The sequence below is a fragment of the Sarcophilus harrisii genome, chromosome 1 (assembly GCF_902635505.1).
Source record: "Sarcophilus harrisii chromosome 1, mSarHar1.11, whole genome shotgun sequence".
Taxonomy (NCBI): domain Eukaryota; kingdom Metazoa; phylum Chordata; class Mammalia; order Dasyuromorphia; family Dasyuridae; genus Sarcophilus; species Sarcophilus harrisii.
The window spans coordinates 671,806,583-671,831,901 of record NC_045426.1 but is presented as its reverse complement, the minus strand read 5'-3'; the positions used below and the strand labels follow the sequence as shown (position 1 = coordinate 671,831,901).

Here is a 25,319-nt window from a genome sequence, read left to right as displayed (position 1 = left end):
CTTTTCATCAAGAATAATTGAAATTATTCTATTTCATCAAATGTCCATTTGTTCCTCAAAGGATTAGATTCAGTTTTGTTGGAGAGATGATTCTTGGTTGTAATCATAGCTCCTTTGCCTCTAAAATATCATATTCCAAGCCGTTTAATCCTTTAATGTAGAAGCAGCTAAATTGTGTGTTATCCTGATTGAATTGTTTCTTTCTGGCTGCTTGCAATATTTTCTCCTTGGTCTGGGAGCTCTGGAATTTGGTTATAATATTCATTTTGGGATTTCTTTCAGAAGGATATTGGTGGATTCTTTCAATGTCTATTTTACTCTCTGCTTCTAGAATACCAGTGGTTTTTCTTGATAATTTCTTGAAAGATGATATCTAATATTCTGATGTAAGTGAATATCTTCAACAAAGAGAAGACCTAACTCAGTTCCAATTGATCAATGATGGACAGAAGCAGCTACACCCAGAGAAGGAACACTGGGAAATGAGTGTAAACTGTATACATTTTTGTTTTTCTTCCCAGGCTATTTTTACCTTCTGAATCCAATTCTCCCTGTGCAATAAGAGAACTGTTTGGTTCTACATACATATATTGTATCTAGGATATACTATAACATATTTAACATGTATAAGACTGCTTGCCATCTGGGGGCGGGGTGGAGAAGGGGAAGGGAAAAGTTGGAACAGAATTGAGTGCAAGGGATAATGTTGCAAAAAATTACCCAGGCATATGTTCTGTCAATAAAAAGTTATAATAAAAAAGAGAAAGATGATATCTAGACTCTTTTTAATTATGATTTTCAGGTACTCCAATAATTTCTAAATTATCTCTCCTGTATCTGTTTTCCAAGTTAGTTTTTATTTTTGCAATGAGATATTTCACATTGCCTTCTATTTTTTCATTCTTTTGGTTTTCTTTGATTATTTCTTGACTTCTAATTGCCATTAAATTCTATTTAGTCAATTTTATTTTTTTAGGGAATTATTGTTTTCATTGAGTTTTTATACTTTCTTTTCCACTGGCCAATTCTACTTCTTAAGGAATTTTTTTTTTAAAAGGAGTTTTTGTGTCTCTTTGTCCACTTAGTCAATTCTGCTTTTTAAGGCATTCTTCTTCTCACTGGCTTCTCATTGGTCTAGTCTGTTTTTTAAGGTATTATTTTTTTCTCCTTTATTTTTTGTCTCCTTTATCAATACCTAATAATCTTATTGTATAAGGAGAAGTTTTTTTTCTAAGGATCCAGTAAATATGCCTCTTTTCTTTTGGGGAGATCCTACTTATGAACCCTAGTTAAATCTTATTTTTAGAGATTTTCCTGATAACTTATTGTCTGATAAGGACAGAACCAAGGGGAAAAAAAAGTCATCTTTCTATTTTGTTTCATTCCCCTCTTTCTCAGGAATAGAGTCAGATCCTTGTGGTCCTGACTTTTTCCTTCAATTAGACCTCTAGACACAATGGATTGTAATAAAGGTGAAGAATTTAGGGATAGCTCTGTTCTATTCTCTGGGGCCATGCCATGTAACACATGAAACTCCCAAGGACTCAGGTTGACGTGAGCTTCACTCTTCCATGCTGGATTCACTCACCTCCAGGAAGACATCTGATACATCATGTAGCAGCAGCACCAGGGCACCCACATTCACGAAGTTGGCACAATAGGCAAAGGAGATCAAAGTGATAGTAGCAAAATGGTGGATGACCTGTCCCATAAAGTCCTGGGAAGAAGAGAGCAGTCATGAGGCCAGGATCTCACAGACTTCCAAAAAGTTATAGTTGGTTTTATGCATGCTCAGGATTAGACTCTAACCCATAGTCAAGGGATACCATTCTTTCCACTACTTCTGTCCTGACTATGTGATAGTCCATTGGGAAAAGGTTCAAGTTTACTGAGAGAAGTCAGAGGTTGAGTTACAAGGTAGGAGATGAGGTACAAGGAGTAGATGAAGGAGCAGGTACAAGTGGTTAATAGCATGATGGAGGAAAAGCAGGAAATTGAGTTGGATATGGACTCAGTGGTAGGAGTTCCAAAGAGAGCCATTTGGCCATTTAATTAAATTTCACCATGAACTTCTAGTCCCTTATCCAATCTCCCACAGAGAACACAAAGCTCAGGGAGACTAGGTCTGTCTTTACTGCTCCCATGGGAGATGGCCCTACACTCAACCCTATTCACTGGCTTTTGGAGCCAGACCCAAGTATGACACTTTACTCATGGGGTAGACACTAGAAACCAAGTTCTTCTTCCTTCTACTTTTTCCCCTTCTGACCGTGAAGACAAGAGTTTTTCCCCAAACCTAGCCTCCCTCCAAACTCACCTTCCTCTTCACATCAAGGGTCAGAGTGAGCAGCAAAGAGAGGTAGAAGCTGAGCTCCAAGAGGAACCACCAGTATAGTGTAGTTTTCAGAGGCTGAGGGTTAAAGAAATCACTTGGTCATTGGTATTGCCCATAGATACAAAGTTCAATAGGGAAGCAAATGTTCAGGAGTTCTGGTAGAATAGGGCTAAGCACTCTTCCTTTTCCCATTTTCTAGTCATGCTAGGCTGTGGCCTATGGGTAGGACACACCTGGGACCAGTCCTTTATAAGTCTGATTATGTTCAACAAACAAACATCTATTAAACTTACTTCTTATATGTCAGGCACTAAGGATACAAAGATACAAATGAAACAATTTCTGCATTAAGAAGAAATATATTCTATTAGGGGAAACTCTATATACATACATGCACACACACACATATATATGTGTTCATTCACATACATATATGCATACATTCACAAGGCACACATATATACACATATGCTGAAAACTGAGAAAATGAAATTGATTTCATTTTATATTTGATTTCATTTTGTATCTGTACTGACATTTAGTATAATTAATAAGTCATGTATCATTTATCTCTGAGTTAAGTTTGGAAGTTTGGCTTTCTTGTAAATCACTCATTGTCTCTGAAGTAAGTTCAGGAGTTCTGTTTTCTTGCTAGTCACTGTTTTATTCCTGTATCAAGAAAATCTCTTCCTTGAATGATACAGTTAGATGTCAGGGAGTCTGGTCTGTTATCTTTGTAACCTTTCTTCAAGAAGGATTGATCTGTTACTGTTGTGACACAAAGTAGCCATGCGAGGTGCATGAGGTGTTCAGGAGGATTAGTACCTCTGATGAGGGCTTGCTGAGTCCTTTTTAGGTCTGCTCAAACACCTTTGGTGCTCACGTTTTCACTCAACTCTCAACCTGTGGTTCCAAGAAACTGTAGCACCTACAGTGACCGCAATCTAGTAAAACCATCTTGGTAGACAGGCTAAATCACATTGAGGGTAATTAACAGATCTCAATCTCATCAGTCAGTTTGGGGGATGTCTTCCCCAAGCATGTGATAATGTTTTCTGATGAAATGGAAAGATGAGAATAATTTGTTCCAAATGTCATGAAAGTGACTGAAGTCACTCCCTGGAGTGCTTAGAGTTCAGTCAGGCAGGCATCAAAGATGCCAAGGTGCATCCTACTGCATCCTACGCCATCACCAGTCATCCTGACTTAGATCCTGCCATTGGATTTTGATATCTCAGGAAGAGAGAATGAGGCAGATGACTTTGTGAGCCTCTCTCCCATTTTAATCTAGCATGTCCAAATAAAAAATGACAACAATGACAACTGGCTCCATGCAGGTAAGACACCACCAATAACAAGATCCACAGTAACAAAGGGGAAGAGAAGTTGTTATTAGCCTTACATTCCAAATTTCCAGTTAATCATATTGTCCTTGGTGGTATAATGCTTCTGATTCTGTAATCAGTTATATTGTTTCCCTGCTTATGATGCTGTTTTCTAATTTGTGGATGGTCTTTATTTTGTCCTTGAAAATAATGTCAGCCTTCATCATCCAGGGTCTTTTGACTTATTGAGGAGATAAAATTCCTTTTTATTGGCAACTACCAATAAATTGAACATGCTTCAAATTTTGTTGCTCCAATTTACCTTAATTGCAATTGCTACTTTAGAAAGTCAGGTAGGAGTCAATAGGGTAGTCATAAATGTCTAACTCCTTCAGTCTTGAATCCTGAGTTAAGGTAAGTCTCCCTTTTGGAAGGGAAGGGTATTCCTGAGAAATAGGGATGATAGACAGAAATAGGAAAATAGGTGAGTTATCCTGCTATTGGGGAATTATGTAGCTAAAGCTATCCTCTACTCTGGTGGAATAACCGATAACTGGTCAACTTGATGACAATTAAGATCCAAAAAAATCTTGAGTGTCTATTTTGTCTAGATAACATGAATAAGATGAAATTTATGTGGGGTAAACATAAAGTTTTAAAACATAAAAATTAAAAAAATCTATTTTACAAGTACAATTTGGGGTAGATAGTGTTAGTTATCAATTGGTCTGAAAATATCTGGGGTTTTTTTTTCACAAAGTTGTGAAGATCAAATGAGAGCATTTGTGAAGTGCTCTGCAAAACCTTAAAGTGCTATATAAATGCCAACTTTCATCATCATCATCACCATCACCATCATCATCATCATCACTATCATCACCATGATCATCATCATTGTTCCTAGGTGTTCTCTCAACACTTAGGACAAATCTGGCACCAGTCCAGGAACAGCTCACCTGCTTAGGGTATCCATTCCAGACTGTCTCTGGCTGGCTAAACCAGGTTTCCTGGAAGAAACAAAGACATATTGTAGACACTACTCTCAGTATCACTAGATGTCACAGGTAATGGCTCCTCCCAAAAGTTTTCAGTCTTTTCCCAGGGAACTCCAAGCTCTCAACAGGAATAACTGCATTACTATTACATTATTGCCTATCTTTGTCCTGACTTCCACTTTCTCTCCCCTCCTCAGTTCAGAACAAGTCAAAATCAAGTTTAGCTGCTATAATCCCTGATTATGAGAGGCTTGATCCTTTGTCCCTTTTTACTTCCTTCCAGGACATTAGCATTTTGATCCTTCTCTTACTTTTAGACTAGCTAGGGGATTTGGATTGGATTGAATAGGTCTGTCAAAGTAGGAAGCTATTAAGTGATTGGAGGATTTAGCTAGTCTTCTTCTCCCTTCTCATATATTATGTATATACATATGTGTTTTAATAGTATAATAGGGGGCAGCTAAATGGTACAATGGATAGAGCATCAGTCCTGAAGTCAGGAGGACCTGAGTTCAAATCTGGCCTCAAACACTTAACACTTCCTAGCTGTGTGATCTTGGGCAAGTCACTTAACTTCAATTGCCTCAGCAAAATAAATAAATAAATAAAATAAAATAAAATAAAATAGTGTAATGTGGCAGCCAAAAGAACTAAATGCATTAATGGGGGGAGAGTTTCCAGGAACAGGGAGGAATAGTCTTGTTATATTCTATTCTCATTAGACCTCCTCTGGACAGTTGGGTACAGTGGTATATAACATGATTTAAGAAGGACATTGATAAAGAGGGGAGAGTATAGAGGAAAACAACCATTAAATAGTTGAATTTGCCTAAATATGACATTTATGTAGGGGCTTACATGTGATATGCCTCGAAACATAGATTAAAGCCAAACTGTAGGAAGAGCAGAATCACAAAGAGAAGAATCAAGATAATGGAAAAAATTAGAGGATAGAGAGGCAACAGAAATAACTTGGGATGAAGGAGTGAGAAAGATGAAGAGGACAAAATATGAAGAGGACAAAAAAAATCACAAAAGGTAAAGGAAGAGGGATGATGAGTATGGGGACAGGGGAAGTGACAGAAAGAAAGGAAAGCAAGAAGAGACAAAGTGAACAGCATGGGAACAGAGAACAAAGAGGACAGGGTGAAAGAAGATGAGAGGCAAAAGGATGGGAGAAATATGAAAGAATGAATGGGCACAAAAAGGCAGAAAGACAAAGACAATGGGAATGGAGAGGATGAGAAGTCAAATGAGGAGGGATGGTCATGTGGTAGGGATGGGATAGAACATACTCACATTGCAGAAGATGAGAAAACCTCCAAAGAAAGAACAGGAGTAAAATAAAAATCTCCAACTGAAAATACATAACAGGGGTAGAAATGAATGAATGAGGTCATATTGCTGGGAGTGAGAGGGAATGAGTAGAGAGATGAACAAGTGGGGCCACTGGTTTCCAAGTCAATCCTGGTCCCCATGGCCCACTGACCCAAGTCTAGATACCTTGGTGCCAGTCTTCCATCAGGTCCCCCCAGCTCACCAGGCTTCAGAGAATTTCTTGCTTATTAATGGTCGCTCTTGGTTTCTCCGGCGTCGAAACCAGCGCTCAACTTGCCTCACAGAGAGGCTGCATTGGCTGGCCAGTTGATTCAGCTCATACTAGGACAACAGGAGAAGATTAGGATTAGAGTAGACAAAGGGAGAACCTTAGTTTCTGGTCACCACTCTCTCCCCTAAATTCATATAATCTTTTTAATCAGGGAGCATCTCCTCTGCCCCTCAGGGATCCAGAGGCTTCCAAGAACATGGTAAAAAGCATGTTTTGGTCCATAAGCCTGGAGCCTAGTCTCCAAGGGCAGGATCTATGGAGTTGCCTTTTCCCCTAAAACCTTACTCTGCAGTTTTGGGGGGCATGACCTCTCAATCAAAGCATTCCTAAGCCATAGTCTTATTGCCCTTTGGAACAAAGGAGGTCCATGTTGTGGGAGTGGGTGTAGGGAGGATAGGGGAGTCTGCAACTAACTTGCCAAGTACTATGGAAATATGGAAACTAAATATTCCCTGCCTTCACTGACCTTACATTCTATTAAAGGGAGACAACACATATATATTAAAATATACATATATTATATATTTGTATATGTATTTATGTATATCATGTGTGTATTTATATTGTATATAAATATAAAATAGAAACAAATAATTACAAAATAATGTCAAAAGAATATTAATAATTGGAAAGTTTCTCAAAGAAGCAGAAAGCCTTGAAAGGATTGGGGTTTCCAAATTGAGGAAGAGCATTCCTGAAGAAGAAGGTGAGTATTCCAGACATAGCATGGGGGTGGGGGATGGAATGTCAAATACAAATAACAAATAAGTGAATTTGACTAGAACAGAGTGTGTGTAGTGTAATGATATGCAATAAGTCTTGAAAGGTAGATTGGAGTCCAATTGTAGAGGGCTTTACAAGTCAAAAAAGAGTTGTTTGGATTTTATCTTAGTCAAGGGAGTCACTCAAGGGAGCAGAGAGGTGACACACTCAGACATGAACTTTAGGAATGTCTGATTGCTGGAGTATGGATTTTAGAGGGGAAAATGATGGAGGTAATGGATCAAATTAGAAGGCCATTGCAATAGTGGGAGTAGGCATAGAGGTGATGAGGGGCTGAATTAAAGTGATTATAGAAGGAGTGAAGACAAAGGGATGGTTCAAGAAATATTATGGAAACAATAAGACTTAGCAACTGATTGGATATGGAGATGAGTTATTGGAAATGATTCTTGGGGGGTAGGAAACCCCATATCTCCAGAACATAGAATGGGAAAACTGAGAATGATATTGGAGATCATCCCTTCACTTTACAGATGAGAAAATCAAGACTCCACTCAAAAAAAGTCATGTGACTTGACTGAAATCACAAAGCAGATCAGGGTAGAAGTAGAATTAGTAAAGTTCTTTTGAGCTCTTAATCCCTCTGATGTTAGAGATTGGTAGAACTTGATTCCTCTCTAGAGGAAACAGCAACACAAAGAACAGGTATCCAAGTGAGTTCTGAGCACATAGCACCTCCCATCTCCCCAACTTCTTATTCATGGACCAAGAACAGTAGGGATTATACTGTTGAAGGAAATGGAGGCTTAAATCTTCTGGGATCCTTAACAGAATCCAAATCTGGAGCCTGCTCACCTTTTCAGGATTCTTTTTCTGGGTTTGAAAAAATGATTCCAGGATGGGGTTGGGAGTAGCCTTGATCCTGATGGGGTTACGCACACCGAAGGCTCTGCTCAAAGGTAACCCTATCATCCTATGAGAGGAGATAGGAAGAGTTGAGTATATAGGAATTCTCAGGCTTATGGCCAAATCTTGCCTACCAACTGACCTAACAGCTAAATTGGCATAGCTTAAAGAAGCAGTGTCATCCACGAAGCAGAGAAATGCTGAGACATTGCTTCATTTCTTATGGATCAATTACATCCCATCATATCTGTATGGCCGGTATTCACTCATGAACAAGACAAGAATGAATCTGAGAAAGAAGTTGAAACAAGTTATACCTTTGGGTATAACTGACCTTTGTATCTTTTTCAAGCAATTCAAAATACATGGAGATAACTGGAGAAATTTAGGGTATAGAAAAAACCCTGATTCTCAGAGGTATTTGATAATCATTTGGCAAATAAACAGTCTGATTTATACCTAAATCTTCAAAAAGATGAAAATTATTTTCAATAGAATAGTCACTTCAAGCTAGCATGAAGTTTCTGATATAAGAAACCAAGTCAAGTACTGTAAATTGTGTAAAGAGAAGACATAACCAAAGGCATTAAGTGCTAAGAAAGACCCTGTTTTTTTTTTTTGTTTGTTTTGTTTTGTTTTAATAAACAAAAAGCCTAGGGTTGCTGGGGAAATGAAAAACTTCAGTAGAAAATAAAGCAGGAGGTGCAGGTAGGTGGCTCAGTGGATAGAGCACCAGCCCAGAAGTCAGGAGTACCTGAGTTCAGTTTTGGCCTCAGACACTTAACACTTCCTAGTTGTATGATCCTGGACAAATCACTTAACCCCAATTGCCTCAGCAAAAAAAAAAAATAAATAAAAATAAATAAAAATAAAGCAGGAGAGCATTCTTCTGGTCCTAAAGCTTTTCCTAAAGGATCTAGAAAAAGAAAACAGTAACAACAATAAAAACTCTAATAGAATGGTAGTTGAGGAAGCTAGTCAGAAGCTGGAAGTATAAGAGACCACAGCTAACTTAACAGACCAGAATCCTGTGAGGACAAGCATTTGACAGAGAATATAAGACCACTATGGACCTGGCTTATCCAGTAAACTATGAGACTTAAATTAAGGAGAAAATATCAGCAACCGAGCAGAATCAAAAATATGAGTTTTCTTCCTACACAAATAATCTATTCATATTAAATACACGATATGTCCATTCTTTCTACTGATTTGGGGAGACTAGGTCCCACCTATGTGAGGCTACTTTTTTCACACTGACATTTCATTAAATGTTTTTGATGTGAAGTATTTATGTATTTTGGCTGACTAAAAATAGTGAAAGCATTAGTAGAGGCTCATGAACTATATAAATTAGTGACATGGACCTACAGTGTCTCTTGAATCTGAGATAGTCATCTACTGGAGGACCTATAAACATTTGAGTTGAGGAGCTTTATACATGCATTGAATATTCAAATACCACAATCTCACAAATTTGGGGAGGAAAACATTTTATAAACCTACTTTGAATGGTATGATATGGTGAGAAGAATGTTAGATTGGAGTTAGAGGATGTAGGTTGCTGTTACCTATTATGTGACCTTGGGTAAGACACTTTATCTCCCTGGGCATCAGTTTTGTCTTTTGTAAAATGAAAATACTGGACTAAAAGGAATGCATTTGGGTGATCCAAGCCATCTCACTTAAAAACAACAGCATGAAATGGATGTAAGCAAAACCAAACTTAAGGACACATCACCAAGTTACAAGAAGGGCATAAAGATTAATTGTACAGAAATAAATGGGAAAAAATGAGCAATTATTACCTTAACTATGAAAAAAATCTTTCAATCAAAAAGTCCTATATGCAAGATAGAGATTTGACACATAAAGAAAGCTGAAACAATTTTCCAAGAGATTAGTCATCAAAAGATATGACACACTGTTCTCAAAAGAATTATAAACTGTCAATAGCCAAATAGAAGATTTTTGCCACATCACTTATAAGAGAAATGCTGAACAAAATAACTCATTTCTTACCCATCAAATGGTTAAATGATAAAAGGTGTAAATTGTCATTGTTGAGAGGGGTTGTGGGAAGACAGGCGTAATAAATAACACAATATTGGTGGAGGTCTGAATTGGTTTGACTATTCTAGAAAGAAATTTGGATTAATGCTACAAAAGTCAATGAACTGTTGACATCATTTGACTAAGATATCTGATTGCTAAGTACAGATAGTGTCTTAAGCATATCATTTATATAAAAAGGTCTCACATATAATGAAATCTTAATAGGATATTTTGTGATAGCAAACAAAAGAAATTGGAAACAGTAGATTTCCATTGATTAGGGAACAACTATATAAATTGTGGTGAGTGAATTTAGTGGGATAAACAAAAATGATAAGTGTGTAGAATTTAGAGAAACTTGAAAAAATTTGACTGAATGTATGAAAAATGAAACTCGTAAGAATAGTATACACAGTGATTACAATAAATGTAAATGGATCTGAATGCTAGATAATTCCATAATAATTCTTTCCTACATTTTCCTTTGGAGAGATTAGGAAATTATCTGGTCCCTGTCTTCCTTACAGATAAAGGACACTATGGATACAAAATGGTATATACATTGTCATATGTGCTTGATGCATTCTTTGGTCTTGATTAACTTTTTTCCCCTTGTTACAAAGAAAGGTGTATACTGAATGAGTTGGGAATAGCAGAAAGGCATATCCCAAAGGTAAAGGGAGAACTTTGACAATTGACTCACCTTTCAATGCCATATCTAATGATTGTTATGACAAATGTCAGGGGAATAGCTGCCAATAGATCCTTGGGATGAGGGTATATGATGCCATCTGAATCTTCCAAGTCAGCCCATGTGTTCCCAGGGGCGATCCAGTATTTAGTGTCCCAAAATGACTCATACAAAGTGGTCAGCATCCTGAGGTTAAGGCATCAAATGTCTCAAGAGGGATTTCTAAGGAAAAACATGTGTTGATTATTCAAAAATTCTCTTCAACAGAGTCAATGCATCCAGATCATTAATTTTAGAAATAGAGAATGTCACAACTATAAGGGACCTTGAGGAATTATAACCCATTCATCTTACAGATAGAAAAACTGATGTACCTAAATAGGAAGAGATTCATTCAGGTCTCTTCATTCCTTGTCCAGTGATGTTCCTAATGATTTTGCTACTCACAGATCCTGGTAATTGGGATCAAGGATTCGGTGAGAACGGATTGGCTGGACAGTTCTCATTTAACATATTGGCTGCCACCTAAATCTTTTTTGGCATAAGAGACTCAGGTATCCCAGTCTGTCAGCATCTGCCTTAAACAGATTAACCCAGCCTAGTGCTATTTTGACAATTTATGGATTGTCAAGATGACAGAGGTCAGGGAAGACAGTTTCACAAAGAGGGAACTAACTAAATCCTAGAACCAAAGAACTGTTAGAATGTTAGAGGTGGAAGGCTCAATGAATGCTAGAACTGAGAGAGTTCTCAGAAGAAAAAAAGATAATTACAAAGCTAGGGACAACCATTCATTTTGAGCAAGAAAAATGATCTCTCCATTCAGGGAGATGTTGACAATGTTCTTCTACTCCCAAAGGATAGTGATCACCCTTTCTACTGTAAAGTCTACTGAAACTGCAAAATGTAACCCCCACTGTGGGAGACAACTATGCAGAAGAATGTTTTGTATTAAGTATCATTTCTAGTAATCCCTGTTGTTTGCATGTTAAAAGCTAATAGTTTTCTTTGAACCATGGGGCTTGGAGCTTCATAAATTCACATGCCCAAACGGTAATGATTTCTTTTCTTTTCTCTTACCCCTAATCCCCAACTAAGGTAACAATAGACTCAAAAAAGTGTGTCCTTCATATGAAAGGACCTAACCAAGAGTAACTGTAGAGGGCTATAACTGTAGAGGGCTACAAATAATGGAGGAACTCTCAGTGAGATATAAGACTCTTCAGCCCAGAGGGAACCTGCTGACAATGTCTGTTTTGCTCTCATCTCCCCTTGGGGGTATCTCAGCCTTCCTGAGAAGTCAGGACAACCTGTGTATACTTGCAGTAAAGAAGCATTTACATAATAATAGCAAGGTGCTTATAGTTAGCATGAGCTCAGAATGCTGCAGTGATGTAATCATATAGTTAGCATATGCTCAATGTGCTGTGATGATGTAATTGTATTAAAGTATTTAAGGCTGAGAGAACTTGAAATAAATGGACTCCATATTTGACCGTCCATATGGGTCCCAGCCTCATCATTCCTCTTCTAAGACGAAAGACTCAGGCTGTCACTGAGATCCTCCAGAAAGCTAGTCTGGACAGTACATTTGGTGCCCAATGTGGGGCACCATTTGTTATGGGAGTCACCAGCTAATGGCATCTGGGGATCTAATTCTGACCAGCAGAATAGATATCTTCATGTGAGAGGATGATAATGATACAAGGAGACTGAGAGGCAACTGCATTCTCTGACCTCTCGCCTTTTCCCTCTTGCCTCCAATTTATTTCATTCCCAATTCACAAGCAACATCTGTATCAGTAAAGACTGATTTGTAATTCCTTCAAGTATGTTATGATACACAGCTGTGGGGGCTTTTGGAGAACTGTCCTGCCCCTTCACACTTACATGTGGTCATTAACAATTTCCTGTTTTTTGTTTTGTAGGAACATGATTATTTTCCCCCCAACAGCATAGTCAGTAAATTTGTCCAATATTGTGAAGGAGCTGGACCACACCTGCTCCTGTAACAAGTAACATTTGCAAAACCTGCTCTCAATATCTGTTTAAGATCTGGGTAGCCCTAACTCATCTCTGTAAAGACTCAGATCCTTCAATAAATCTTATTGGTACATGAAAGTTGAATGGATTGTTATTTGAAGGATACATCTTAGCTTCTGCCTTCATTTTTTAGAGGCAAAGACCTTACAGAACTATTCATTTAAAGAGCACTGCTTGCTAAATGTTGGGCAATAGTCAAGAGATCTTAATCCTTTCTCCTTCCTTTGAAATTAGCCTCCACAAACAGAACAAAGGCGCTTGCTTGAGATCATTCAGTAAAGTTATTGGCATATTTCAGACTAGAAACCAGATATATTGGCTCCCCAAATTGGTCTCCTCATTGCACTGCCTCTTTGGAGGAAAAGATTTTCCTAGGTCCAGAGGGCAAAGCTGGGTTCAAATGTCTTCTAGATGAATTCATGTCTAGTATAATTCCTTCATTTTATGTTTGGGAAATTAATTTTTGAACCCATGGGTAAGACAAATACAAATCCCTGGTGCTCCCTTGGGAATTTCTACATTTTTTATTACCACCACCACCACCACCATCATCAGTATATCTAAAATTATATAGCAACTTAAGATTTACAAAGTATTTTATAGATATTAACTCATTTTATCCTTATAAGAACTCTGGAAGGTAAGTACTATTATTATATCCATTTTATTGCTGAGGAAACTGAGAATGAGTGACTTTCCCAGAGTCACACAACTGAGACAGCATCTGAATTCAGGTGTTCCTGACTCCAGGTCTAGTGTTCTATCTACTGCAATACTAAAGTGTCATAAACTATTAATCATTATTTCTTTTATATCTAGCAATGCTATTAATTCTGAATTCATCAAATTGTAATCTTCTAGTCCATATTTCTCCATTTTCCATTGGCCTCCTTGGAAAAAACACCACATCTGCCAACTGTAGGCAAATGCACTGACTATCCCCTGTCCATGGAATGTTCTCTCTCCTTATCTCTAATTTCTGGATTTCTTGACTTCCTTTGGGTTTCAGTTAAAAATTAAACCTTTTGATTTAGACCACTCCAATAGTCTTGTGATGAAGAAAGCCATCAGCACCCACAGAGAGAATAGTGAGAACTGAATGTGGACCACAACATAGTATTTTCACTTTTGTTGTTGTTTTTGGTTGAATTTTGTTTACTTTCTCATTTTTTCCTTTTTGATCTGATTTTTCTGGAGCAGCATGATATTTGTGGAAATATGTATAGAAGAACTGCACATGTTCAACATATATTGGGTCACTTGCTGACTGGAATGAGGGGGAATATTAGAACACAGGGTTTTGTAGAGGTGGATGTGAAAAATTATCCATGTATATATTTTGAAAATAAAAACCTTTAATTAAAAAATAAAAACAGAAAAAAAATAAAAATCAAACCTCTTAAACAAATCTTTCCTAATACCCATTAATTGTAGAGCCTTCTGTCTGCAATTACCTTGAATTTATCCTGTTTATGTCATTTGTACATAGTTGTTTCTATGTTATCTCCCTGATTAGAATGTTAACTCTTAAAGAGAAAGAACTTTTAAATTTCTTTCTAGCATAGTTTCTGGCACATAGTAAGTTCTTTTAAAATCTTGTTTATTTGAAAGACTTTATCAAGTTATTTGATGAAAATTAGTTAAATATCTCTATGATAGTCTTATGATTTAAAAGTTGAGAAATACAGGTACTCTCGTTATCTCAGTCCAGATATCAGGGTTACCCAAAACCTTCCTATTAGTGACTAGTTCTGAGCTTTCTATGAAAGCTTCTGTTCTTTGGCAGAGAAAAGAGAAGCAAAATCAATCCATCAACAAGTAGGTATTAAGTGTTTATATTGCAAAAGGCTCCAAGATATAGCAGTTCAAAGAAAGACAAAAAGATGAACTCTGGTCTCAAAGAGCTTACATTCTAATGGAGGAGACAATATGCAAAAAAGTACATATATACAGTAAAAGGAAGGTAAGTCTCAGAAGGAAAAAGGGAAAGGAATCAGGAAAGACTTCTTATAGGAGATCAGAATTGAGATGTTTTGAAGGAAAACCAGATTTTAAGTGGCAAAAGTGATGGAGAGCATGCCAGGTATGGGCTAGCTACTACAAAAGTACAGAAATGGGGAGACCCTGTGTGTGAGATACAGCAAATAGGTTAGTTAAGGTATACTGAATACATGGAGGGAAGTACTGAAGAGGAAAGCAATTACAGAGTAGATTGTTAATTTTCAGTGCGGGGGAGCCTTTGAAAATCCCCAATACATGCTAAGTGAAATGAGCAGAACCAGGAGATCATTATATACTTCAACAATGATACTGTATGAAGATGTATTCTGATGGAAGTAGATGTCTTTGACAAAGAGACCTAACTCAGTTTCAATTGATCAATGATGGACAGAAGCAGCTACACCCAAAGAAAGAACACTGGGAAATGAATGTAAACTGCATTTTTGTTTTTCTTCCTGAGTTATTTCTACCTTCTGAATCCAATTCTCCTTGTGCAACAAGAGAACTGTTTGGTTCTGCACACATATATCGTATCTAGGATATACTGCGACATATTCAACATATATAGGATTGCTTGCCATCTGGGGGAGGGGGTGGAGGGAGGGAGGAGGAAAGTCAGAACAGAAGTGAGAGCAAGGGATAATGTTGTAAAAAATTACTCTGGCATGGGTTCTGTCAATAAAAAGTTATCATAATAATAAAAAAAGAAAATCCCCAATACCACAAATTTGGATTTGATTTATTGTTTTATTGATTTCTGGACTTAAAGAGAGGAAGAAAATGTTAATAACGCAGATTAAATTAAAAAATGTGTCATGGGAATATAATTTTTTGGAGACAATTGGTTTAATATTTACTAGCATATCACTGAGAAAGGACCAGCATGAGAAGGGTCTTAAAAAGTAAAGTGATTTATATTTGACTTTAATAATAATATGGAGCCACTGAACTTTAATTAGGGGAAGATTACACTACCACTTTGGCAGGTATATGGTTCAAAGATTTTAGTTCAGTCACTTATCAATTGTGTGACTTTGGGCAAAGCATCCAAACTTCCCGATTCTCAGTTCCTTGAATGAGGATTTTAGGACTCAGGAGGAGATAATCTCATTGTTCTTAGATTCAGATGATCTCTTCTCTAACCTAGTCAAAACCTATCTGGGCAATAAGGCTGAGTTTTAAGTTCTATTTTTAGTAGGGTACTGATAAACTGGAGAGGATCTGGAGAAGACCCATAGAATGTGCTATGAGTAATAGCACATATAGATTGCTTAGAAAAACTGGGAATGTTTAGCTTAGACAAGTATTTGAAGGGCTGTCATGTGTGTTAGTCTTGCCAAGGGTCAGCCTTGTCCGGTCCAACCCGAGGACAGAACCAAAAACTGGTGGAAGCAAATTTTGGCATGATGTCAGGAAAAACAATTAGAGTTCCTGACAACTAGGACTAAGTCAAGGTAGAAGGGGCTACTTCAATAGACAGCAAGTTCCTCCTTGCTAGAATATTTGAGCAAACAGATGATGATGACCCCTTGTCAAATATTGGCAATTCTACAGAGAACTTTTGTGCAGATACAATTAAGACCAGCTAGAACCATTTGAAAATGGGTTTTTGAAAGACCATGAACAATTCCATTTTGTTCTATAATCATTTTGCAGTTAATGGCTCCTGCATAAACTGCAACATCTGGTTCCCTTCAATGTTTTCTTCACTCTCTTAATAGGTACAAAAAAACTTAGTTGCTTTAAAGAAGACTTCAATGGCGTAAGGAATGTTCTTATTCCTTATCTGGTCTGATGGACAGTTCCTTTTGATTTAGTGCAATTTGTTTTACTAACAAGGACGTATCTCTTCTCAATCTCCTGAAGCTAATGATATACATTCTCCTTTTTTTCTTTGTATGACCAGAAGGACTACAGTAAAAACCCCAATTTTTTCCTTTGTCTCATTTAATGTAAAAATACTGCTGGCCAAATTGGGTATGTCACACGTTTCTATCAAGTGTTATAGTAGTGTGTCATACTTTGAATAAACTACAATATATTTGTCTCTGATTCATACTGGCTTATCGGAATTCACTAGTCCAATGGATTAGAAAACTAACATGAGAAAACCAATATCTCAATTCTGAAATTATGGGATTTTTATCTCAGATCTTGCAAATTTACCATCCAATGGAATCCATATTATTTGCCTAAAGGCTTGGGATCTTTGAATCTCAGGAAAGGGAGATCTTACTCATACCTGAACAAGAATCCTTGTCTAATTTTCCCTACAAGAGTCAATCCATCATCTCCTTGAAGAAGATCCCAGGATCTCCTAAGGCAATCTCAAACTGTTGAAATGGATTTTCTAAAATGAAACTACAAATAGAGAAAGAAGAAGGAAGAAAGCATGGGAAACACTCCTGATTTAATTTTGAAGTAAAGATCTCATAGAACCAAAAGATTTAAGGGAATGCCAGATTATGGGCTGTTGATAAAAAGGTTGAGGAAGCCCAGAAGAAAGCAAAGCAGTCATGGAAGTCATACAAGAAGATTACTCTGTAACTAATTAGCCATCTTACTATCCAATTCTCTTGTCAACTCTACTTTTGATTTTCTGGATTTTTCCCACAGAGCTTTAATCTTACCCTGGAATTTATTCCAGTTCTTGGAGTAACTGCTTCCTTTCCCTGGTATGTCCATTCCTCCTATAGCCTTCTCACCCCATATCATCCCTCTGCTATTCTGGCCTTCTTTTCCCAGTAGTGAGATTTTCCTGGGGTCTCCATTTTGAGGAGGGGTCCGGAGTAACCATCTTTCATTCTCTTCTTGGCTCTTCTGATTTTCTAGACTTTTAGACCAAACTTTCCTGCTTTTTTAGTTCCCTTTTGTGTCCTTATTAGAATGTAAGCTCCTTTAGGACTGAGAAGAATAGAATATCATGTGACAGGCATTGTGTTAAACATATTACATGTTTTCTCATCAGAGCCTCACAATAATTCTGGGAGAGAAGTGCTGTTATTATCTCTACTTTACAATCAAGGAAACTGAGACTAAATAAAGTAATTTGCCTGGATTTACATAGCTATTAAGTATCCAAGTCATAATTGAACTCTGATCTTCCTGAATCCAGGTCTAAGGACTCTATCCATTGTATCCCTAAGTTGCATGGAATATTTTTGGTCTCCTTTTATATATCCAGGAATTAGTCCAATATAAGGATAAGCACATATTTCATAAATGCTTCTGGTCTCTCCTTGTTTATTTTACAGGTTAAGAAAATATGGTTCAATAAAGGGCAGTGATGTAAGATCACACAGCCCACTAATGCTCCAGTAAGTATTAACCCCAGTTTTCTGACTCTAAGACCAGGATCAACTGAAAATCATATGGTCCCTCCCCTCAAGACTTCCTAGCTTTGCTTCCAAACCTTCAAACCATTCTCCCTTATTCCTCTAAACTCAGTGCTCTCCAAAGTGGACAAAGAACTTAATTCGAAGTGAAAAGACTTAGGTGAAATTCTAGGCTTTACTACTTCTTAGCCTTTAGTTAAGTGACCCTGGACCTTTAGCCCTTCTTAATCTTGGGCAGATCATTTCTACCCAGTTTCCTCTTCAGTCTGAGGAGGAAATTTATTTGAATGATAACTAAGGTCCTATCAGCTTTCTATGATGCAAGTTCTAATAAGAGAGCCAATCATTAAATAATTATGTTCATACAAGATAAACTGTGTCAATATGATGTGGGAAAGATTCCTTTCTTTGTGACTCCCAACCTCCCTAGTTAATGTAATTACCCTTTGACTCACAAATCTTGGTCCCTTTGGATTCCAATAGAAGATCCGGACCACTTGTCCCAGCCCCCATCGGGATCTGAGCCAACTTTGGGGCTACACCCACAGGCCTCTCTAGCTAAATCTCCCATTATAAAACGGACACACTGGGATCCCCTTTTTGAAGAGGTCCCAAACATGCTAGCCATGGCAAGATTCTCTGTGCACTGAACCCTCTGTCCGGTGCTCTCCTTATCTCTACCTTTGCCTATTTCCTTAACTATGCTTTAATCTTGCTTCCAAACCCAATAATAAACCTCTTTTATCAATCTAGCTTTCAGGCTGATAAATGCCTTTATTGGGGACTGCCCCCTACTAGACCTCACTTACCTCTGTATCCTTGAGAATCCAACAGGGTTGCAGGGGAGCTCTGTTTGACTCCCTGTACCCCAAACCTGCCATTAGACCTCAACTAAACCCTAATTTCATTTAGGCACCCCAAAACTAGACCTCATCAAATAGGAGGTAGTTTCAAAGGGAAAGCATTACCTTAAGAGCTTTTGAGTGGAAAAGAGACTGGAAAAAGCCTCTCTCAAAAGGACCTGAGTCCAGAGGGAAGAAAGTGCACTGAAAGGAGAAGGGAGAACATTCCAGGTATGAGGGACAAGCAGGAAGAAATTTTGAAGTTGGGAGAGGGAATGGCCATTGAGGAGTGGCAGTTGAGGAACAGAAGAACACCAGTGTCACATTGGAGAGTACCAATAGGATGAGTCAAGTGCCAGAAGAGTAGAAGAAGGGGCCTGCTTGTGAAGAAAACAGAAGGTTTTCTATTTGATGCTGAACTTGGAGAAGGTTTTGTTGAATTTAAGTGAGTGTTGGTAGCCATGAGCCCTAGCAGAATTCCCACAAGCTACTCCCTGAGGTAAGCAGGATTCTCTGTCCTTTAGCAGGCCTTTTGTTTTTAAGTGGGCCTTTTTGTTGTCCTTGCATTGACAAAATTATCAGGATCTCATAGTTAATAGTATCCATCCAATCAGAAGGCCAATTTATGATGTCAACCTCTAAGGTTATTTTTCTCCTATAAAAGAACCTACATATACCCCACTTCTTCACTAACTCCTTTTAGTAACTAGTTTGCTTACTAAGCTTTCCCATTGTAAATGGCAAGTTCAGCTAGGGAATTTATGAGTTTTTCTCTTTGTTAATCGCTAAGACTACCTTTTAGAACTTGGCCATCAGTCAATACTATAATAATAAAAATCTTTGCCTCTTGATTAGTAGAAGGTATAAGCCTACAAATTCTTTTGAGATACCTTGTGACATCAGCACATAACTCCAATATATTTTGGGGTCCAAATCCTATTCCCCAACATTTGGTGGATGGTATGGGGAAAGTCCTGGAACCCCAATATATTTTTTGATTCAACACTTTTGTATCCTTGTACCACATCAAAAGATTACTTTTAGGGAGACACTAGATTTTATTGAGTAGGAGTAGAAGGTAATAGAGGCGGTCTTGTGATTTAGGAAAATTTTTGTATTTGCATATCTAGTGTCAAGTTCCTGGCACAGAGCAAATCTATTGACTGATTGATAGGAGGCTTTATCTCCATTTCAAGTCAGATTCCTATCTGGAGTCTCAGCAGGCTGTAACTCTACCTTCTGAAGGGTGGAGTTTCAAGTGGGTCCCAGCTATTCAACACCTATTTCCATTCATCTAATTGGAACAGCTGTTCTTCTTTTCTTGAGATCTGAGCACCTGGAAAGGCAAGGGTATAACCCCAAGTTGTAGAGCAAGAAAGCCTCCTTGACATTCTCAAGTATTTTTTTCCAGACTATCTTCTAGGAGAGGGGGATGTTATATCTCACCTGGGAGCCAACTGGAATCAACAAACTTCTTGGGAATTTTCTAGTGGAGGGTGAACTCACCCAGATTAAATTGCACCAGTAAGTGGAGAAGGGAGGTGAAGCCAGTTCACAGTGACCTCCCCTAGAAACCTTTCCCCTGGAAACCTTTTTTAGCTGGGGATGGGGGTGAAAGAAGGAAAGTGATTGTATCAGGGGGCTTGTAACTGCAAATGACTATGGTGGTTCCTCTCACCAGCCTAGCAAGTACCACTGCCCCTAGAAGACACATGGTATAGTGCAGTGACCTTCTCTGGATTCCTATTTCCTCATCTGTAAATTAGGTAAACGCTTACTTGCATGGCATACCCCACAGGATTGTTATTTGATATATATGTATATAGCCCAATAGAAATGAGCTAGAAATAGAAAATTTTCCATATTTCCCACTCAGTGTTTATTCACTGAACAAATATTGGTTGAGTCTCTGCTGGAAATACAAAGATTAAAAAAATAATATAATGCTTGCTGATTGTCGATTACATTCTACTGTTTTGAGGTCCAGTCCTACATCACCAACTATTGAACATTTCCAACTGGATGGATCTCAAACTCAGCATGTCCTAAATAAAATGTTTTATAACTCAGTTTTCTTTTAAATGTATCTTTTTTCTATCCAAAGCATTCTTATCTTTTCTGTACCCTAGGTTTGTCCTCTCGGTAACACTCTCTGTCTCCTCTTTCCCCCCCTCCCCCCAATGCCTGAAACATGTCTTTCTCCTTGGCTCCACTTCTTTCAAAAAGCATTTTTTCTTTGTTACCCATAAGACAACTAGGTTGCCCAGTGGATAGAGACATGGGCTAAGAATCAAGAAGGTTATCAACCACAACATACCTTTAGTTACCAAGTGTTGTCAGTTTTGTCTCCTTGGTAGACCTTGAATTCACTCCTCTCTGAGCTCACACAGACACCTAGTGATCTGGCCCACATCTTTCTGATCATATTGATCCTCTGTATATAATTCCCAGAGGAGTGTTCAAATGTGCAGAATATCTGTGCAATATGAAGGCAATAGGGTGCTATTATGTGTGATAAGTGTGACACAAAAAGACATGTGTGTGACATGTTAGGTATGTTTGACTCAGAGATATGTTTTGCATATGGATATTCTAATTTGTATTTCATGGGATAATATCATAGGAATAGGGGAAAACACGAAGGGGTGTAGGATGGAGAAGTGAAGTCATTTGGGAGCCACAGGAGCAAAACAGAGAAAAGACAATAAGAAGAGGGGAATGGAGGGACCAGTAAGGCCTTCCTTGGGAATGGGGTCCCAAGCTCAGCATTTAGTTTCATTATTCACAAGAAGGCAACTAGCCCTGGATTGGGAGGAGGGGTGCCACTGTGGTTCTTCTCTTCACACATCTTTAAGTCTGAAAACTAGGCTTTATCCTATGTCATTGCCATCCAGCACCAGCAGTTCAGATCATGGATGATGCTCTTTGATGAGCACCAGTCTATCCAATTTCTCCTCCAATAAGACATTATCCTGCCTCTAGTCTAAGCCAACCAAGATAAAAACTGAATCGAGACTGGAGTCCACTTTGTCCCTTAACCCTCTAACCTCGAGAAGTAGAAAAATTTTGGAGACTTTGACCAGATTTTTTCTGGGTTTAGGACTATCTACCTGGGAGCAAATCTAAACCACCCTTTGGACAATCCTATTTGGGACTGTTCCTAGGAGTAGACTGTGAAAGATACTCAAGGGGATATGAAAAAGGGATTAAATGTGTAACCTGAGAGTAACAGAACTTTGGAGGAACTGGATGTGACCCAAGAATGACAGAGATGTATGATACCCTCCCCTCCTCCCACATATATGTTTGACATGGGTTTGTATTTGTGATATGGATACATAGCATTTGGGATATGTGTGTGTGTGTGTGTGTGTGTGTGTGTGTGTGTGTGTGTATGAATAACATAGTAACATAGAGGAGGAGGCCTGTGTCATGGAGAGCTGGGGTCATTTGGGAACTACAAGAGTAGGATAAAGAGAAGAGGACAAAGTAGGAATGGTGTGTGTGTGTGTTTGTGTGTGTGTGTGTGTGTGTGTGTGTGTGTGTGTATGAAGAACCATAGAGTTTCCCTTGAGATTTGGAAGAAGCATGTGGTAGATAAATTAATCATCAAGCAATCATTGTTTTAAAGCCCAACCATGTGTTAGTCACTATGCAAAGGCAAAAGTGAAATATTCACTTTTGTTGTTGGTCAGTCATGTCTGACTCTTCCAGACCCCCTGGACCATAGCACACCAGGCCCATCTAATCCACTATTGATGAAAATCTTAAATTGATGTTCATTATTTCCATGGCATTATCTATCCATCTCTGCTTCCTCCTTCTCTTTTTGCCTTCAATCTTTCCCAACATCAGGATCTTTCCCAATGAGTCCTGTCTTCCCATTATGTGACCAAAGCATTTAAGCTTCAGCTTCAAAATTCCCTGAATTAATTTCTTTAAGTATTGATTGATTTGATGTTTCTGTCCAGGGGACTCTCAAAAGTTTTCTCCAGCATCACAACTGGGGAGAATTGTGCTGATGAAGACATTACACATAGAACTATATACCAAATAGATGCAAGATAATAAGAGGAAGGAGAGATACTGGTGGGTGGTGGTGGGTGCAGGAGTAAGAGCAAATATCTCAGACAAGAATAAGTGCTTGATAGGATCCTTAAAAGAATATCTTGATTTGTTTTCCAAAACTCTTCATAACTTCACTTTGAGGTTTTCCTGGCAAAGATACTAAGTGGCTTGCCATTTCCTTCTCCAATTTATTTTACAGATGAGGAATTAAGACAAAGAGGATAATGTGACTTTTCAGGATCCCGCAGCTAGTGAGAATCCAAAGCTAGATTTTAAATTTAGGAATCGGGATCTTCTTGATTCTTAGCCCATGTCTCTATCTACTAGGCAACCTAGTTGTCTTATGGGTAACAAAGAAAAAATGCTTTTTGAAAGAAGAGGAGCCAAGGAGGAAGACATGTTTCAGTCATTGGGGGGAGGGGGGAAAGAAGAGACAGAGAGTGTTACCGAGAGGACAAATCTATAGGAGACCCAGAGTCATCTGAGTTGAGCATCAGGGCGGGGGTCCTGCACATGGAGTGTGAGTCCTAGCTGTGTAAATGTGAATTGGAGCAACTCCTTAAGAATAGGGGCTGGCTATCTGGGAAGAAGGAGAATGAAGGATATAGCGAGGAAACGCTTACCTGTTGCTGAGGCGCAGTGAGATGGAAAACAGTTGAGCCCGATTATGCCCTCCACTTGAGCAGTCCTGGCTCAAGGGACACGGTATACATCTGTGTCCCCGCTGCCCAGGCAAAAGGGTCTCTCACAATCCGAGACTAGTCTCGGAAGAACTTCCCTGTTATCCAACGGCTGCCTCTCTGAGAAGGAGGGAGGACTCTGGCAGAAGGAGGCGTCAAGGGCTCCAGGGAATGGGAGGAGCATCCTAGAGGAGGGTGGGGGCCCGCGTACCCATGAGAGTCCTGGAAGTCCGGCAGGCTCAGAAGGAAAAGGGGACCCAGATGAAAGACAGGGAAGGGGAGGCTCCCCAGGAAAAGAAGGGAGTTCAGGGAAGAAACGTTTTCCCGGGGGATTGCGGGAGCCCTAGAGAATAGAAAGTGGGAGGCAGAGCAAAGTTTAGAGTGAAATAGAGCCTGAACTCGGAATGGGAGGGATGAAGGGAAGTTGTGGGTGGGAACATAGGGAGAACCTGGGACGTGTTCTGGAAGGTGTTTTTTGGAGGGAGGTGGGTGGATATCGCTGGCCGGGGACCAGGGGCTGGGGCTGAAAGTGTAGTCAGCAGGAGATGATGTGGGGGCGGGGAGGAGGAAAAGGAAAAAGCAGGTTGGGGAGCAGGAAAAGGAACTATTGGAGCCGATAGATTCCAAAGAAGCATCAGAAAGCTCGAAATCTTTATCTGATTCATCTTCCACCTATCCGGTCTGGCAGCTGGCTCTCCTCCAGCCCAGTACTGGAAGCGGGAATCAACCGATCTTTCCACCCAGCACCTCTCGCCTTTCAGGAACTTACTTAACCAACTTCTGACTCGCACCCAGTCCTCCATACACCTCCACACCTCCACCCCTCCCCTCCCCACTCTGCCCACTGGGGCACTCAGCCCCCTCAAGAAATAGGGGTACCTTCTCCTTTCAGACACCTCTGGTACTTCCAAGCGCAAGACACCCCCTTCCCACTCTGAGCACAAGGACATACGGCCTCTTGCTACCTTTCAAGCACTTTACACTTTATACACCGGGAACTCCCCCCCCCCCCCATATTCTCAATGATCCAGTAACAAGCTTTGAATCTAGGGAGGATCCCATCTTTGACGTTTGACCTGAACAGAAGTGAGTGGCTACCTATTCTAAAGGGTCAAAAACTAATTTGAATTTTTATACAGATGGAAACAAATTTGTTTCGTGTCCATGAAATATATGCATCGATGGAGGGATGAGAGAAGACAGGCAGCTGGAAATCTCTCACAAGTTTTAAGTTGTTAACAGTCTCAGGTTCTTTCAGGGACTGAGGGAACCCAGCCAGTTCTTCAGTGGGAGTCATGGCTAATATTTCCTGAGATAAACGGTTACTCTGTTCCTGTGCTGTCATTTTCTTCATTAGATCAATTTTAATATAACTGTAGATAACTTTGATTTCTTCTGAAAATTGCCTTTTCATATCCATTGATCATTTATCAATTGGGGAATGACTTGCATTTTTTATGTTTGACTTAGTTCTTTAATACATTTAAGAAATGATGCCTTTATCAGAGAAACTTAATATAAAGTTTCTCTTCTTTCCCCCCTCCCCCCTTCTCTGCTCTCCTAATCTTGGCTGTATTGGATTTGTATATGCAAAACTTTTTTTAATTTAACGTAATCAAAATTATCCACTTTATTTCCCATAACATTCTCTATCTTTTGTTCTATCATAAATTCATAGATCTAACAGAAAAGATATTCAGTGCTCCCCTAA

The 25,319-nt window shown here is 38.8% G+C and overlaps 1 protein-coding gene across 1 annotated transcript in view; it reads right to left on the bottom strand.

Moving 5' to 3' along the window:
- The window catches only part of LOC100932082 (ceramide synthase 4-like), a 37,894-nt gene extending 13,869 nt beyond the window's left edge, over positions 1-24,025 (bottom strand). The window contains exons 1-8 of the mRNA XM_003762726.3: positions 23,552-24,025; positions 10,652-10,861; positions 7,843-7,960; positions 6,196-6,314; positions 5,955-6,012; positions 4,617-4,667; positions 2,318-2,410; positions 1,589-1,717 (exon numbers count right to left, since the gene is read on the bottom strand). Of these exons, the coding sequence (XP_003762774.1) occupies positions 1,589-1,717; positions 2,318-2,410; positions 4,617-4,667; positions 5,955-6,012; positions 6,196-6,314; positions 7,843-7,960; positions 10,652-10,824 (741 nt within the window). The 5' untranslated portion in view covers positions 10,825-10,861; positions 23,552-24,025. The remainder of the gene's footprint in view (positions 1-1,588; positions 1,718-2,317; positions 2,411-4,616; positions 4,668-5,954; positions 6,013-6,195; positions 6,315-7,842; positions 7,961-10,651; positions 10,862-23,551) is intronic.
- Between the last annotated feature and the right edge of the window lie 1,294 nt (positions 24,026-25,319).